Genomic DNA, 17782 nt, shown 5'->3' with positions numbered 1-17782 from the left:
AATGCCATGCACACAAAGGCAGACTCAAGTTTACGATCCAAGAGAAAAATGGTAGTGAGGCCCACATTTTACACATCTCATTTCTAGATGGGGCTGCACTGAAGACTGCAGTAGCTATACTAACCTGGACAGGCAAATAGCCCATACATTTTAGGCAGAGATTCCCATTTTAAGTACTGGCATAGTCTGACCTTACTTATTTCTCTTAACAAAGTTCCAGGAATATGTTTCAGAATATCTTGCCCATTGAGTACAATTGTATTCCTTATATGTGCAGGAGTCTGTTCACTATTCATCCTTGGAAAACATGAAAAGGAAAATATCAGAAGCCACCACAAGAGAGAGATTCCAAATAGCAATGTATATGCAGTTAAATAACGTAATGACCACTCAGATACTGCTTAAGAAGTTGATGACATATTTCTCAGTTGACTAGTCCTTAACTCAGGACACTCAAACTGCATAAAAGCACAGATCAAAGTAGTGGCCTCAATTAAATTACGAGCTTTATCAGTTGTTTAAAAAGGCAGTGAGCTTGCAGCAAGGCCTGGTGGGACACTGCAGAATGGGCTTCTTGGTGGCTCTGAAACCCAGGGACAAATCCCAATGCACAACCTTTGCCTTCTGTGCTGGTCTCTCACTCCCAGGTGTTAGGAAAACAATGTGTGAACTAGTTCTCATCAGAAGGAAGCAAAACACAATTTCACATTTACAATAAAATCTGTGATCTGAAACATATTTTGTGAATACACACAGTTTAATAGTATACTAGCAGTGCAATAGCACCCAAAAGCCACAATCAGGAGCCAATCTCCATTGTGCTAAAAGCTATAAATCCTTTGGATTCATTATTTCTGCAGTGTATCTCAATAGGACCTAAAGGAAGTCATAAAAATTGATAGTTTTCCAAAAGAAATTCCTCCAAGCAGTAAAGTTTAATCTCTCACTGATCTGTTATCCAGATAGAATAATACAGGGACAGTAACATATATATCCTACCCAAACACACATTCTATCACCACATCATACTCTTCTCATGCTGGGTGAGCTAACTGAATTGAACTTGACCTTCAAAGCCCTTGGAATGCAACAAAATATCTCTATTTTCTGACATTTATGGGTAGCTTTTCTGCATGGCTGCTTTTATTGCCTAGAAAATAATGGTGAAAGCTCTGTGTACAAACCTACTATAAACACTGACAAATCACATGAAAGGAAGACAGATTTATTTGGTGTGGATTACTCCAGAACTAATCTAATCAAATCCAAGATTTACATTTTTAAAGCATATCAAAAATTCGCTGAGTTCACATTTTGATACAATAGATATATATTACTATTACTCTAATCTGCAAGTATAATTGAACTGATCTTGATTTTCAGTGCTTTTATTTTTTGCTTTAAAAAAGGCCTTATGTATTTCACATGCAAATGCAGCTTAGAGCTAGCACTAGGAATACCCTCTGGAAAATGCATTCAGAAGAATATCAATCTAATAAAGCTTAGATAAGAAATGCACTTGAATGAATGTATATTAAAAAATGGAGGGCTAGGTACGAAGAGGCAAACATTTCCCATTCACAGTTTCCATTAAAGAAACCACATCTGGTCAGCATAACAGAGGTGATCATGAATACTTATCTGACAGACTGTGTCCGCTTTGTTGGAACAAACATGACACGGACAGGCACATCACAGCTTTTCATCCCTTAGCCCATGGAACATGGAGGGACTATCAAGTGTCAGAAATTATTCCAAACTCTTCTTCTGCCTCTGTGCACATTTTCCATATTTGCATGCAAAAAGCAAACAAAGTAATGAACATTCAGACTGTCTGCTTGTAAATAAAACTGGCTGTGGCTCACTGCCCAGTACAACTTGTGGGCTGTTCTCTAGAATTAGAGTCACAGAATTGCAGGGGTTGGAAAGGACCTCAATAGATTGAGTTCAATCCACCTGCTAAAGCACGTTCCCTATAATAGGTTGCATAGGCAGGTGTCCAGATGGGTCTTGAATATCTCTAGATATTCACAATCCCTCTGGGCAGTTTGTTCCAGTGCTCCATCACCCTTACTGTAAAGAAGTTCTTCAGCATATTGGTATGGAACTTCCTCTGTTCAAGTTTTAGGGCAGTGCCCCCTGTCCTAAAAGATGAGGTGGGCCCATGATACAAACAATGCAGCTCCACCATGGGAAGGACACAGACTGCTCCTGTTATGTGGCCTGACCCCAGACAAGTCCTCTCTATTTTGTTTCTTAATTTGACTGTAAAAGTACCCTAACAGCTTCTAGGGAACATTGTTCTAATCTCAGGCAGTAGTTAGCAGTTTAAACCTCTACCTTTACCTCAGTGTTTCTCAAACAGGGACTACCAACAAAACAATAAGTCTGGACAGGACAGAGTGCCCCACTCTCCTGCAGCTACGAGCTGCCATTCACGCCACAGGTTGGCAGCAGCCAACCACCATTCACTGTGCCCGCATCCTCTATCCGAGTGTTTGGGTTTGCAGCACTTCATGCAGCCACTGCAAGTTATGAAAGTATTTTATGATCTACTCCAATCACTACCAGTCAGGAAAATAGTTCCGCAGTGCTCAGCAAAAGAAATAGCAAAGATTTCCTCAGTGAGCCTCCAAGACTTTCAGCCATAAATCTCAACAAATAATGTCTTTTTTTTTTTTTTTTTTAATTTAAGACTACTATACAGATTAATGAGACAAGTTGTCCACAAGTCAGGGGAAGAACACAATGATCCATCTTAACTTGTTTCATTTCTAAATTTATTCATTGTAAATGTTATATAATGTGACATTCACACATTAGAGGAGAAGTTAAGGAACAAAATGCACATCACTAATAAGTTGATCATTTTTCATTTGGCTTTAGATGCCAAAATTAATGATGCCCTTCATTTTTCATTAGTTTTTTTTTTTAATATATACTTTGCTTCACTAAATCAGAAACAGAATAGGTGAGCAATCAAAATATTTCCAATTTCCCTGTATTTCCACAGGTATCCGACCCCACTGCACTAGAAAATAGATTTAATGAGTTTAAATCCTAGGTCTGTTGGGACTCTGACATTTTTCGCTAGGAGATACAAATGCAGATTTTAATGTTCCAAGACATTAAAACCTGATACTTTCTATTTTGCATTCTTTGTCACTCAGCACTCACCACAAATGTCACCATCTAAAATAATAGGAGCAGTTGTGTTTAGGTTTTCGAAAAATGTTCTTCCCCATGTGACAGATAAGTCACAGAAACATATCTTGAGAACAGCATCTCAATCTATTCTTTGGTCTTCAGACAAGTTGAAAGATAGTTCACAATGGCCTTAAGCCACGTTACTTGGGAAATATCCCAAGGAAACATGGTGTGTGTGGGCAGTACCATGGCAGGAAAGCTACCACAGCCACGTTATGTTACAGAAGATATATACTTTACTTTTGAACAAAGTGAAATTCTCACACTAAGTGATTTAGCCTCTCAAATTTTGACCAATACCAAGGATGACATACGTTGTCCACTGAAGGGTAAAAGTGTACACAGCATTAAAAAAAATGAAGTATATCATGGTTAGAGACATTTTATTCCATTCTTCCTCCTCTCCCCCTTTTTTTTTTTATTGAGCACCAGAGCTATCATCTCCTAAAAGCCACATATTGAGGCCTCAAAGACACAGCAGCTGCCATATCCCTCGAAAGTGAAAGGAAAAGAGGTTTTGTGACACAATGAAACTGGAGGTGACAAAAGTCAACCTAAATACCAATAAGTACAGAAATATGCTTGTAGCCCATCTTCCACTTTTGTCTATTGTTTCCATTATATGCTCAAAGAAATAGAAAAGTAATGTAGCTTCCCCTCATATACCCAATGTATTTCTTTCTAGCAATCCAGTGACTACTGAAAACAAGAAGAAATCTCTTCAACAATTAAAAATCTCAGTTATTTCCATCTTTCCTACCTGTGGAATAGATTCCCATTTCATATTTATATAGAGATAAATTAACATGCTATTTTATTGCACAACAGCCTTGGAGAAAGAAGAATCAGAAGATCATCAAAGATAACCTTTGCCACCTGCAGCCAAAGCTGCTGACTACAGTGAAACAAATCTATAATATTATGTAGGGGCAAATGATTTGATTTTTTGTTAAGTACATCAAGGCCAAGCACAGCTCTTCATAGGAATCAGGAAGGTCAATAAGCCAGACTAAAAGACTATTAAAAACTGTATCAGATAGAAATAAGTGACACAATAATAGTCCACAGTGGTTAAAAAATGTTCTGATCAAAATCCAAACAAGTTCAAAACTTCTCTGTTGCTTACTCTACATAAGATTCAAACCAGGTGAGATGAGCACATTACCAGCAGCAAAATTTGATTTTTTAATTATGCTATTGTCTAGTAATGAATAAATTAGGTTTGATTCATTTTATTCTCCCCTCCCATGCAGCACAATTACAATGGTACTGGAATAAGATTAAGAAATATACCATTTAATCAAAGCTTTTTAATTCCCATATATGATTTAATTTGATCACCAAATTTGATCTATAATGATATTAATAGATAGAAAAATCCATAGTAGAGTCCATTATTGTTGAACTTTATCATCTTTTTAGAAAGTACAATAGTAAAATTATCTATTAATTAGATTAATTTCAAAGAAGTGTAAATCATCCTGACCCATGATACTTGCTTGCAAAGCTATTGTGAGAGAATAATTAATAGGCAATCGTCCAGAAGTGTTATTCAGAGCAGAAGTGAGCCTTGAACTTCCAGTCACTAGACTCAAATTCTTACCAAGAATACAGAATACAGTTTACAGAACCTCCAGCATCGCAGGGCACTGCAAGAAGAAGGAAACTAAGTGGATTTTTACTGTTACGTATATTCTGTGTTACTGCTCTGCATGACCTTGAATTAAAACTGGATATAAGTCAAAATCTCAAGGTGAGAAGGACCACGCCACTCAAATAACAGCTCCCCATATAAAGAACATGTCTTACAAGTCATTTCATTTGTAACCTATTCTGACAGAAAACTGTATGGCCTTGGGCAAGTATTTAACCCTACAGAGTATTTGGCAGTAAATACATACAGAAAGGAAGATGGATGAAACATAAGAATAGGTTTGTGATGGAAAGGTGAGAAAAATTACATGAAATCAATTTGATTCATCAATAGATTAGACCCATCCCAAACACTTAGCTGCTCTCAGGTCCTACATTTAACAATTATATTGTAAGATCTTTATGGCAGCAATAGCATCTGCTAAAAATGAATGGGAAGTAATCAAGACCAGAATCTTATATTCACATGTAAATTTTCAGTGGAAATTAGTTCCTATGTTTTCTGATGAGCTGTATGTCACACTGCACTATCTTTCTAATAAATAGCAGTATGTCTTCAGTTGTGATGGATGACGTACTTATCTATGAAACCTCTTTATAATATACTGAGAGACAATCAAAAGAATGTACTTAGAAGCTGAAGAGAGAACAGAATTGGTTTTGCGCGCACACAGACTCCCAGGAATGTGGAGCTGGAACACTGATCGACAGAGAGCGTTACCCCTCTCTACTATGACATTCCCCATGTGACAACTCCAGTTTCAAGTTTTATAACATCAAAGCTTTTAACACAGGGTAGCTAAGATGGCTGTACAGAACAAAAGCAGATCAGTGACCTGAAAACCTCAGACAGAAAAGATTCCCAGTTGGTTTTTACCTCTAAGTGTCGCACTGTACTGGAGTAACAGAATGTGATAAATAGAATTGCTTAGCTATAATTCTAAGAAAGTGCTAAGCTTGATGGTACTAAGGAAGAATACTTTTGCTTGGGGAAAATATAGTGTTTTTCTGACAGACGGTTTAGCAGATGCTAACTGCTAAATTCAGCAGAATTTCAAAGAATGTCTTAAGTATAGTCAATGGGAGAAGTGCCTCACAGTGCAACCCTTAATTCCAAGTCAGAAGCACTTGGTTCGACACTCACTAACATCTGAAGTTCTTTTATAACCAAGCTTCAAGCAAAAACTCCACCAAAAACATCACCTGTACTTCTATTATCTCTCTAGAAAACTGAGGAAAAAAGATTTTTTTTAAATTTATTTTCTAATTAGCAAGGCCATTAAGCACGAGGCACCAAGAGATATGAATGGAGAACAAGCCACATAAAGAAACAGAAGCATCTGAAAGCACCTTTGGTTTGTTACACAGAGACTTTTTTGGGAGAAATCCCTACATGTGGAAGATCAACCTCTGCCCAGACTGCAGCAGCAGCACCATCAGCCGCCCCAGGAACCTGCACGAAGGCAGAGGCCCACACATGCTGTCAACTGCCACCTCCAGAAATCCAAGCCTAAATTTGTCATAAGAACAGGTACCTTTCTCCCAGCTACTGAGACATCCTAGCACATTAGAGACGGTTTCACTAAGAGCCACATACTGTGAATGGCCCATGCAGTACTAAGAAATTCAAATCAGGGATTTGCACATGAGGTGAAAGAATTCATTATCCTCCCCATTCCCATCCTTTTCTTTTAAACCCATGCTCTCATTTCTTGTTCTTTGATTTTATTTTCTCCTGCTTTGATCATCCAGAGCTGACCATGAGGATTTGTTCCATCTAGTCATCTTGCAGCGGAAGCAGGAGCTGGAAGCCAAGCTGAGAGGTGCTGGACAGCAGTATATCCTGCTATAAAGCAAGGGGTCTGATTCTAATCTTATTTATCTGAAAGACCTGCCAGGAAATCAGGAACAGTGTGATACAAATACTATACGTACAATTTTTCATTTTCTGATACTAGAACAGATCAGCACACAGTGACAAAGAGAACAAAGCAGAACTGTTCCCACCCCCATTGCACACATGGTTTCAAATGCACAGATGGTCCTATGAGAGCAGAATGAATTCTTACATGCAGAATTATCGGATACCTTATTCTTTAATATCTCAAAGTGGCAGGAGTAAAAGAAAAATGGAACTTGAAGTATCTTACTTCAAACAAAAGGGAGGTATTTAAATAGGAGACTCTCATGGGAAAGATATCATATCACTACAAACAGCACACTGGTTCAGAATATAATAGTAACGATAACATTACTAATGGAAGTAAGACATCCTCAATTTCCCTATGGATTGTAAATTAGAGAACCGAGCACTAGAGCCGAGTTACCTATAGCACGTGCATGCACACACACCCCCACACACCCCACTCACCCTTCGCAGTCACTCAATTGCCATGTCAGATCAAAGACAGTCAGAGCATAGATGGAAAGTTCCTCATCTGCACCTACCTGCAGACTTTGTTTGCCACTGGACCCAGACTATAGCATGAAGCAATATTATATGCATTAGTCCCTGGAGGTTTCTGCAGTTCATGATCAAACAGAGATGAGTTTTCCATCTTCCTCCTACTGCTTGTGTATCATTTAGCATTACAAGATGTTCTATGAATAATGGAAATAATGAAACCATGTCCTCTAAGAGGCTCTCCCCAGGCCAGAGACACACACGCTGTAGTTATTAAGGAATTACACATGGCTTGATTAGCTGGCAATTTCTCCAAAGTAGTGCACGTGTTACAGCTCAGTTTTGCCTACCTTTCCTTCAGTTGGGACATTATTTTGGGACTTGCTCTTCAAAACAAACACTAACATTCACAAAATGTTTAGGAATAAAAGTAGCTCTGAAGTGATCAGGAAATGTAGAAGTTATTTGGACAAGAGGGCTTGACAGACAGGTAGATAGGTGGATAAACAGGGTGGTGAAAGCATTATTTCCAACAAAAGATGGCAACTATTCTTTTACTTGTTTCCTTTTTGGTTATTGGACACTGCAATTTGAAAATAAATGATAAGATAAGACATAACTTATAAGGTGTGTTGGTTTTTTTTCCTCATTTATATACAAACTTAATGACCAGAAAGAAAGACCACACTCTGTCTGTTCTTAACAAACCTTCACAATCATACAAGTCATCCAAGGATTCAGGTCTGAGGAGCAGCAAGACAGGATTCAATTTACTGACTACAGAATAATTTTTTGTAGTACTTAAGTACACTGTAACAGCAAAATTCTTCCGGGACTTATTTAGTAAAGTAGGATACAATACTCTAATTCTGGCTCCATGCTGGCTTAGTACATTGTATAACAAATCCAGGGCCATGCAGGAATTCATGGTTGTAACTGGTTAGCATAGCCAGAAAAAAACACTTTAAAGCAACTAAGATGGAATTGAATCTTGCCAAGGCAAAAAGTCTTTTTTTTTTTTCCCTTGAATTGTTGCCAAAGAGGACATATCACACAGTTTTAGTTCTGTTTGTTAGAAGCTCACTATTAGTTGAAGAGCAAGACCTACAGGAAGCAAGCATAATTACATGATTCCATGATCTTAAACAGAAGAACTCATTGCTAAAAATATGCTAATGTTAGATCTGAGGCGTGTATGGTTTGGTTGTATTTTTCTGATTTTTTTCCCCCTTTTTCTTTGCTTAGAACTTTGATGTGACTCATCTGTCTGCTATCCATCCTTTCTAACTCTTGTAACTTAAGTAGACTTCTGGAAATCCCAATGAAATCAGAAAAGCACTAGGCTAGTGTCTTATCTCAGAGGTAACTAAATTCCCAGCAGAGAAATCACAGCTGATCAGATCAACAACCAAAATTGAGGTCAGGTAGGCACAACTCAGCTATTCAGCATTTTGCTTGACATTTTGCTGGCCAACCACTGTACATGCATAGTGCCTGACTTGACAGATCATTTGCCATCTTGCATGCCAAGAGAACAGCAAGGGAGAGCAGGTAAGCAGGAGTGTATAAGAAGGATAAAGGACACATTAGATGACCACTCATGGAGAAAAACCTGTATATGCAAATGTCACTGATCCTGTAAAGAAACTCTAACAGTATCTCAGCAGACATAACTATCCAAAATTAAAAGAACCCTATGCCGTCCTATACATAGGTACCTCAAATCTACTTCTGAAGATGCTTTAATGCAACAAGCTAAAAAATACAAGCGTTTGTCTCACATGAGACAAATAGCTCCACAGTCACACCACACTGAGTCTGATTTTTCTCCTCACATACACAAGCTAATGCTGTGCATTACAAGTTTACTGAACTCCTGATTTTTCATCAGTGTGAAAAGAATTAAGTTTAAGATTAATAGACAATTAAAGTGGTATTTTAAACACCACAAGCTAAATGGAAAATGTGTATATGAGAATTCTGGTAGTCACTGATCTCTATCAGATTGTTGTGGTTTTGTTTTCTTTTTATTGTTCTGTATCAATGGTAAAGTTACAAACTGATAAACAAAGACACAAGGCTAGACAGCCATGCTATTCTAGCATCTCACTGAAGATGAAAGGAAAAAGTACATTACATCAGATTTGAGCACATGGCAGGTTTATTAAAAAAAAGCCAGTGAGAGGGTGAGAGAGAACAAAAGAAAAAAAATCCTGAATTTAGGGAATATACAGTGCATGTGGCTAGAACTATATTTTCCATTCCCAGGGATGTGCTTAAATACTTCCTCAAGCCAGCAACGTGATTACAATGAATTGGTGCATTGAAATGTTCTGAGAATGGAAGCTAATCCGGTTTAAACAAGTGAGAAATGAGGATGCTACAATGTTGAATATTTAATTAACGAAAGAAAAACAGAGAAGATTCACTAGAGACAACTGTTCTGTGTTCCCAGGCTTTGGCTAGCTGGCTTGAGAAACATTTCCACTGCTAAACTCAATTTAAAGAAAGGAAAAGAGGCAGAGGCATGCAAGATCCTGATATTGTTCAATTAACATTTTACCAAAAGATTTTGACACTAGCATCACAAAACAGCCCATTTAATCTGTAGGAAAATGCCTGCTCCGGATTGGTTCGGCATGTTCTGGAAATGCTGTCTGATCATTCCTCAACCCAGAAGATTGAGAAAACTATCTTAAAGGATTACAACTTACAGACTTACATTTCAGAGTTGTACAATTGCTGGAGGGCACTGCTGAGAAAAGGCATTTCAGGAGAGTATTGCACAGAACGTTCATCTCAAGTGTTCTCTACCTGTGAATTCAGCATATCTGCCTTCCTGGACAGCAGCAAATGAAGGACCCAGACAGGTCAGAAAGGAAGAAGAGAGAGCAAAACATCATTTTCCTCTATCCCATCTTGTGAACACGCTCTTGATAGTGCACAGGTCCATTTGATAAAGCATTTTGATTGATAACAACTGTGCCGTTCTTCTGAAGAGTCCACATGAGTATCACAGATGGTGAGATAACTCACTGTAATTTTCTCACCAAAGAACACGGAATCAGGCTTTCAGCCCACATACCAGTCAATAGTTTCCAATAAAATTAACTATAAGAAGTGGAGATTGTTATCGTTTGATTGAGTTTTTCTGAGGTAGAGAAATTTTTTGCTAGCATTTCCGAGCTTTAGATTTTCCCAACACCTGTGGCTCTGCTGCAATGCTGGAATCTATTTTGCACTCAGCATGTTAAAAGTTTCTGCCCTGGTGACTCTGAATGCACAGTATCAGTTTTTGACAGTAAGAATTGAAAATATGGGAAAGCAAAATAGGGAAAATGAGAATAATAGTGAACTACAAGTGACTTAACTGAGATGCCAGGATGGTAGTAGCACGTATGGCAGTAGTGGGGTCTGGTAAAAGTTTTGTAACATCTTTGCCTTATTCTGTACTAGTGGGGTAATGAGACTCACTGTGTCCTGCTACTCACAACCTATGTAAAATAATTTAATTCAGTTACATGTAGAGTGGATTCATGGGGTGAGGGAATCTAAATCTGAAAACAGACCAACTATTTTGCTGTACCAAAAGTTTATAAAAATTGAAAAAAAAAAATATATTAGCGTGTACTGTAAAGCCATAAGTAACTTTCTCACATGCTTTCCACATTAAGAGGCAATGCCCAACCATTCTGATTTGCCAAAACAAAATTTCATTCACACCGCAGAGGACTTATTCTTTTCAGCTGGTGGGTTGCAGCATTTTCCTTTGCAGATGTGATGAATATCTGAATTATTACTGTGTGTAATTGCGACAGTTACAAAAATCAGATCATTATGCGTAATTTCAAAGTTGGAAACTTTGCCTTCCTGAATAAAGGTCACAGTTCCTGGCAGTGAGGGGAACGTTCTTCACTACGGCCACAGACCCTCAGCTGACTTTCCCAGAATTATGATCAGAGCTCATCCTTTCCTCAACTGCCAGCATACAGGCTCAAAATTAAAAAATAAAAAGAGTCAGCAGAGATTGGCATTAAGAGACAACAGACAACCCAACTCTAGCATGTTTTTGGATTTTTCAGTCAGAGTGACTAGATGGGTAATAGCTAACTCTAAAAAGCCAGTTTGGACACATCTTCTCTTCCTCCCTCCCCTGATCACTACAGTTCTTTCATTTCTGGCTTTCATATATTCTCAGTGGCATCAGATTTTTTATTAAGTCTTCACTAGTTCACTAAGTGTTCTCTAGTTTCTCTACTAGACCATAAACAGTTAAGATCTCAGACACATCTGGAGTCTCCAGCAAAGATAAAGAAACAATATCTGAAGTCAGGTTAGATTAATCCTTTTTTTCTATATCTATTTTACTGGTTTTCTTGCTTCCTCCACACATTCAAGCTACAGCACTGTGCTGTACCAGGACCACATCCAGGAATGAAGTGCTCACCAGAGGCATCTTTCACCTGCTGCCAAATGGCATCATAGGTTTTGCTGAACTTGGTGCTCCAGGCAACTCTCACACCAACTTTGTATTCCATAACAAAGCCACTGAGGTGACAGCAGCATCTACCAAGAAATCCTGCCAGCAGTGCTTAAGGTTTCTGAGCTGCACTTCAGCTGTTCTTGTTTCAAAAGCTGAGGAACTATCCTTGCTACTTATGCTTGTGAAATTCATGGTGGCCTCTGCTATTGCCATTCCCCCATGAGTACGTAGAAGAACTATTGCTAATGAGGTAAACTACTGGCTTCCCACTGTAGGATAATACTGCACTTGTGTACTTGCACAAAGGCAGCACACAGCAGTGTTCATGTCGTAGTGTAAAGTGTTTGGTAGAGGAACAGACAAGATGATGCTTTTGCCTCACTGAAACGGGATTGTGGAATATTCCTGGGTAGGGATTTTAATTGTTTCAAACCAGCCTTCCATTTCCAGTGGCTCTTCACACTCTCTAAAGCACAGACAGCAGAAATTACCATCTAGCCACTGACAGAAGGAGCAGCACACTTGGATTCTAACATCTCCCTAGACATGCGCACCCATTCTGGTGAAGAAATGCTGTACCAACACAGCAAATATCTGAATCTGAGCTTGTTACTTAAGAAGTAAATGAGAAACATAACTCTCTCCTTATAGCTCAAGGGCTGTAGTAACGTTGTTCCCATGAATCTTACATTTTCCCTGAATAGCACCAAACTTTGGAGAGCTGGTTTCCCTGCCAGTGTTTGTCATGCAGGTATCACCCCTGCAGTCTCACCAGGCTGCCCACATGCTCCCTGCCTGCAGAGAAGCCCTAACAGCATTTCTGCTGTGAGCTTTCTTGGAATATGCACAGTACTGGCTATTTGCCTCCAAGCCTCCTCCTCTGTCATTGCTTTCAGTGATCTGTCTGAACAGCTTGCTTTATTTTCAACCCTCACGCCTTTCATTTACTGGCATTTAGTTCTGCGCTCAGCATCTTGCCTCTGGAGAGTTCTTTCCTTTGGGAAGAAATGCCGTAGCTCCATTGATCGGCCCGATCTCTGTATGTAGCAATTTCACAGGAGCACACTATACTGCTTGAACTCTGTGCCACAATTTCCACTGTTTTGCAACAGCTTCAAAGCTCTCAAAATGGTCTCATCAGCAACACGATTATCTTTTTAAAAAGCTGCACTGCTCCTTGAGTGCTGTCATTCAGTAACCCTGCTTGCACTGAATGGAATAGCATCTGTGCCACAAGACTAGAGCATACATTGTGCCTTGAAAAAACAAACACTACTTCAACTCAGAAACAGAGCTCCATCTAAACTGCCAAAGGTGCCTTGATTTGCCCTTGCTCCTTTTTACTGCAGCTGATAAAATTGCAATTAAATCTCTTTCTTTGCAATAAAACCTCAGAATTCGCTTCTGTTTTGAAAAGTTCACAACAGTATCTGCTACAACCAGCTCCCGCACAGAGAACATGACTAGCTTTTCTTGCCTATTTCCATGCAAATCTCACTTTCAATTTTATGAACCAAATTTAAAGAAAATTGTTCTTCGAATAAAGAATCTATGATTTTAAAATCCTTAAAGACTCTGTTCCCAGAGCAGGAATATAAAAATTTTCATAGAAATCTGGCTTTTAATTTCCTTTCTACAGTTGCATTTTACAGTTATTTTTTCATAACGCTGTTTCTGAATTGTCTGTTTTCCAGTCATGCGAAGTGAATCTGTTCTTGTTACATCAGCATTGTTGAACAGAAGACATTTTTAACTCCAGCAATACCTAACCTCATCAACTTCCTCAACTGAAAAAGGATATATACACATACATACACACACTTCAATTATTTCATAGGCAAGTAATACATATATATATATATATGTATATATATATATATATTTTTTTTTTTCCTGTGGAGTGCCCAGTACTTTTCCCTCAACTTTTCCAACGTTATCACTCTTCAGACAGAACAGAGGTCTTCCTCCGATGAGACAGGATGAAAGCTACTAGTCCATTCTTAGCCAAAGCTCTTGCAAATCTGAATCTCCCATTGCAGTTGCAGTCAGCCATTGCCTACAGGGGAGTTTTTGGAAAGGTCAGGTCATGCATTTCGTCTTTCTTTCCTGTTTCTTTTTGCTTTGTGTAACACTATTACATTCCCATGCCATGAAAAAAAAGTTATTAAGTGTGGTATCAAAAGCAACCAAACATCAATAAAAACTGTTTTCAAAGAAATCCACAGAGGCAGATGACTTTGTGTTTCAATAGAAATCTGATACATCAACTTATCTAATGAGCAACACCCAATGGGCCAATCCCAGCATTTCTGTTGTTTCAGCTACAACACGTTTCAATGACAGAAAAAACAAACTATAGAAACACACATTTCCCAAAGGACCTGAGTAATTCCATATGTCTCATGCTACCGGCATGGGAGAAGGATCTCCTTCCTATGGAGTATCAACAAAATGAAAGAACAGACTTCAACAGCAATGTCGGCATGAAAGGAGTGAGTTACAGATTTCAGTGAGCACTTTGTTTATTCTGCAGAGCAGGCAGATTCTTGCTCAGCATTCTGCAATTTCGGGGAACTTTAAGAGAGAACAGAACTGACACACATCAATACACTATTTTTTGGTTCCAGAGCACAGTTTATTTCACATCAGTCTGGGAAGGCAAGGGACACCATCCAGCAACTTCATTTTGGCTAATAAAGCAGTCTTGTATTATATCTGAGTGTTCTTGCTTCTAAGACAAAATATTATCCATAAGATTTAGCTACCATGCATGCAACTGCATTAAGCAGGTAGTTAACTGGGGATATTCAAATATCCCTGACTCCAAGGAAGGCATGCCTGTGGTATTCCTGCTAAAGTCCTGCAGAGAAGTACAAAGCTTTTCCAGAGGCTTGTCCACAAGGTGGGGAGAGGAAAAAAAGCCTTCTCTCTCAAGAAGGGCAATAACCAGACTCAGATGCTGCGTAATAGATGTCTAACTTCTAAATTCCAATGAGCACCGATCTCCTGATGCTATATAAGCAATAAGACAATTTTTTTTTATAACATCCCAGCCAATAGTTTTACCTCTGCAGACATGAGAAATATTCTTACTAAAAAAATAATCACAGAATCATTTGAGTTTGAAGAGCCTTTTGAAGGCCATCTAATCCAACTCCCCTGCAATGAACAGGGATACCTACAGACAGATAGGTTGCTCAGAGAATTGTCCAGCAGAAATTGCTGCCAAAATCTGTGTATTCGTGAGTGTGGTAATGTTGCCCAATATGCAAGCTCAAGTTTTTCCTGGATTATTCATTAGGAACACAAAATAACTCAACTCTGTATTTCTCCATAAGAAGGCTCCATACACTGAGCCCAGTTAGGAGGTTATAATAGCTTCATTAGAAAGCAGACCCAGAAGGATACAGAGTTAAAGGTTTCACAGTTCACTTCAACGCTGTCACTATTTGCAGTTTTGGCTTTTGAATTCCTTTCTCTGCATCTTCTTTTTAACATTTTTATAGCACTTTCAAGCTGGACAGCTTACTAAAGCAGCTGTGTCATTGCTAGATAAAATTCTAATATAGGAGTCCTTCTCTAAAACAAAACAAATAAATGCAAAGAGTATGTAGTTCCAGCCTCGCACTACTGATTTCAAATCCAACAGGAGTTTCACTACTGTGTTATCATTTACACGATAACTCAGGATAGAATTTGTTAAGTGAAATGTATTGAAGTTTACCCTGGCACTTGACCCCAGTAGGGTTCCAGCCTCCTGCATTTTTATTTTGCCTTCAAGTTGAGCATCCATTTTCAAACTGCATCAAAACATACATATGGCTCATGATAAAATTCTCAAGAGGAGGGCCACTGGTTTCTACAGTGGAAGGAACACAAACTTAGCCGTATGAGAAGAAATCTCAGCAAGGCTCTGCCTGACTGAAGTCTTTTTTACATTCAGCGTTTGAATTTTCTACACTATTTATTGCCACCATCAGAAGTTTAATCCTTAAGGTACCATTCTGCATGCAGTTCTCTTATAAGCACATGAAGGTAGCTTAATGCCAATACAGTTACATAAATTATTAACCTCATCTCCAAATACGATGCGCATTTCATCTAAGGAATTGTCTGAAATCCAAAACTTGTGTGGAAACCAAATTTGTTTTCAAGAACTCTTAAGTGATCTTTCAACTGAAGACTCTTTCAGATGCATTTTGTTAACTGCAATCAAAACTAAGAAAAAAATACTCAATTCCAAGTAATTCATCTAATGGAAACATGCATCCAGCCTACATTTCTGAATTGCTCCCTCCAGCAGACCAGACCAACATTTAAAATGCTCTTTTTTTTTTTCTTTTAGCCTGAACTCTTCAAACAGATTAATCTATAAGTATGTAATTGTAAGGCATCTTGACGTAACTCTGTACTTTGAGTGCACCATACAACTCGGGATGAGACAAATCCCACCAGAGAAAACTCTGCAAGCATCACTTCTATTATTCATTCCTTATTGCCACCCTGAGTGTTCTCAGAAGAGCTCTCCAAATGTCACCTTCCTGCTAACTCTTGCATTGCTACATACATGAGGCTACAAATACTGTTTCAAGTACATCCCAGTGTAAATGTTCAGTTTCCAGATACATGGAAAATGCATTAGTTTCTCGTAAAGTAAAAAGGCAAGAAAAGGAGGAAAAAATAAAAAGTTATGTCCACGAAGCCAGCACATTCTTCTACCTTTGCCTTATTTTAGTTTTGAGGATAAGTGAATAAGTCAGCTTTAACATCACTACAGCGCTAAAGAGACCAAGGTCACTGAAGTACACAAAGACCAATGTTTATTTCTTTCTGCAACAGTCCTGACTACATATTGGGCCCACAACTGCCAGCTCAGTTCACCTGTATTTGTTTCTCAATTATTACTTCTGATGTCATCCTCTAAAATTTACAGCTCAAAAATGTTAACACTGGGCAAAATCTGTATCTTCTACATGAGGAAGTACGTTTATTCTTTGTTAATAGTAGTTTTTTCCTCTTAATTGAGAGGGTTGAGCCATCTAAGGAAAAGAAACTTAAGTAAGCAGTTGTCATATAGAACGCTTTTCACCTGGCAAAGGACTGTTTGGATAAACCACTGGTAAGTACTGCCAATAATTCAGCACAGATCAGTAGAGTTCACTGCTTGCCCAAAACAGAAGGAAATGCTTTGTGTTTTGTACTATGAAATGAAAGCAACTAAAATGTATAAGCATCTTCTGTAAATATTTTCAAATCTTTTATGTGGAATAAATCAAAGATGCAAGAATGAAAATACTGTCTCAGCTGAACCCATTTAACATTTGATCTGAAGCTCAGTTAAGAAATGACAGACACAGTGGGTTTCTACAGAACATTAAACTTGTTTACATAGGCAAGTATGAACAACATCACTGCTACCAAGGAGTGCTTGTGGAAGCAGGCATCACACATCTAGAAACTGCATTGCTAATACCCACACTTTATTTTTTAGTGTATAATGAATAGCCTTCAGACACAAACTTTGAGAATCCCAACATAACAAATATTTCAAGTGGACTTCGGAATTGTCTGGTCTAGCCTATTAAAATAGCAGTATTTTTCCTCAATTAATAGCTCCCTCAGAGTCGATATTCTGCATGAGTAAAATAAACATGAAACTAGAGAAACACATGCAGATCAGTGCAGTAACTCACATCAGGGTGGAAATCGCAGCACACCAGATTCATCGCACAAACACCAGGTCCATGGCAGACCATTGATGTGCCTGCTCTCAGCACTCCCTTAGCTGTAACACTGTCTTGTTAAAGTAATGCAAACACTGCTATTTCCCTTGCACGCTTTCTTATCTGAAAAAAAAAATTTAAAGGATACTTTTTCTTTGAGTATGAAAGAACTGTGCTTCTTACAGTGTACTTTTCATTAGAAATAAGGAGTAGTATCAACTTTTCTCCAAAAATTACCTACGAGGCCTCATCTGGTTTAATTCTTCAAAGATTGCCTTGCTCCATCTCTTTGGCTCTTTATTCTTTGTCATA

General features: G+C 38.4%; 1 protein-coding gene across 4 annotated transcripts in view; it reads right to left on the bottom strand.

The window, feature by feature from the left end:
* The window catches only part of ST6GALNAC3 (ST6 N-acetylgalactosaminide alpha-2,6-sialyltransferase 3), a 202055-nt gene that overhangs the window by 121259 nt on the left and 63014 nt on the right, over positions 1-17782 (bottom strand). Inside the window, exon 1 of one of the 4 annotated variants that reach the window (XM_048947222.1) lies at positions 17441-17561. The exons of the other annotated variants lie outside the window; for them this stretch is intronic. Coding sequence (XP_048803179.1) covers positions 17441-17503 — 63 coding nt within the window. The 5' untranslated portion in view covers positions 17504-17561. Of the gene's footprint in view, positions 1-17440; positions 17562-17782 lie in introns of those variants that run through there. 4 annotated transcript variants of the gene reach the window in all.

This window comes from Lagopus muta, chromosome 5 (genome assembly GCF_023343835.1).
Source record: "Lagopus muta isolate bLagMut1 chromosome 5, bLagMut1 primary, whole genome shotgun sequence".
NCBI classification, from domain to species: domain Eukaryota; kingdom Metazoa; phylum Chordata; class Aves; order Galliformes; family Phasianidae; genus Lagopus; species Lagopus muta.
Note: the sequence above shows the minus strand (reverse complement) of the source record. Positions and strands in the feature narration are given on the sequence as shown.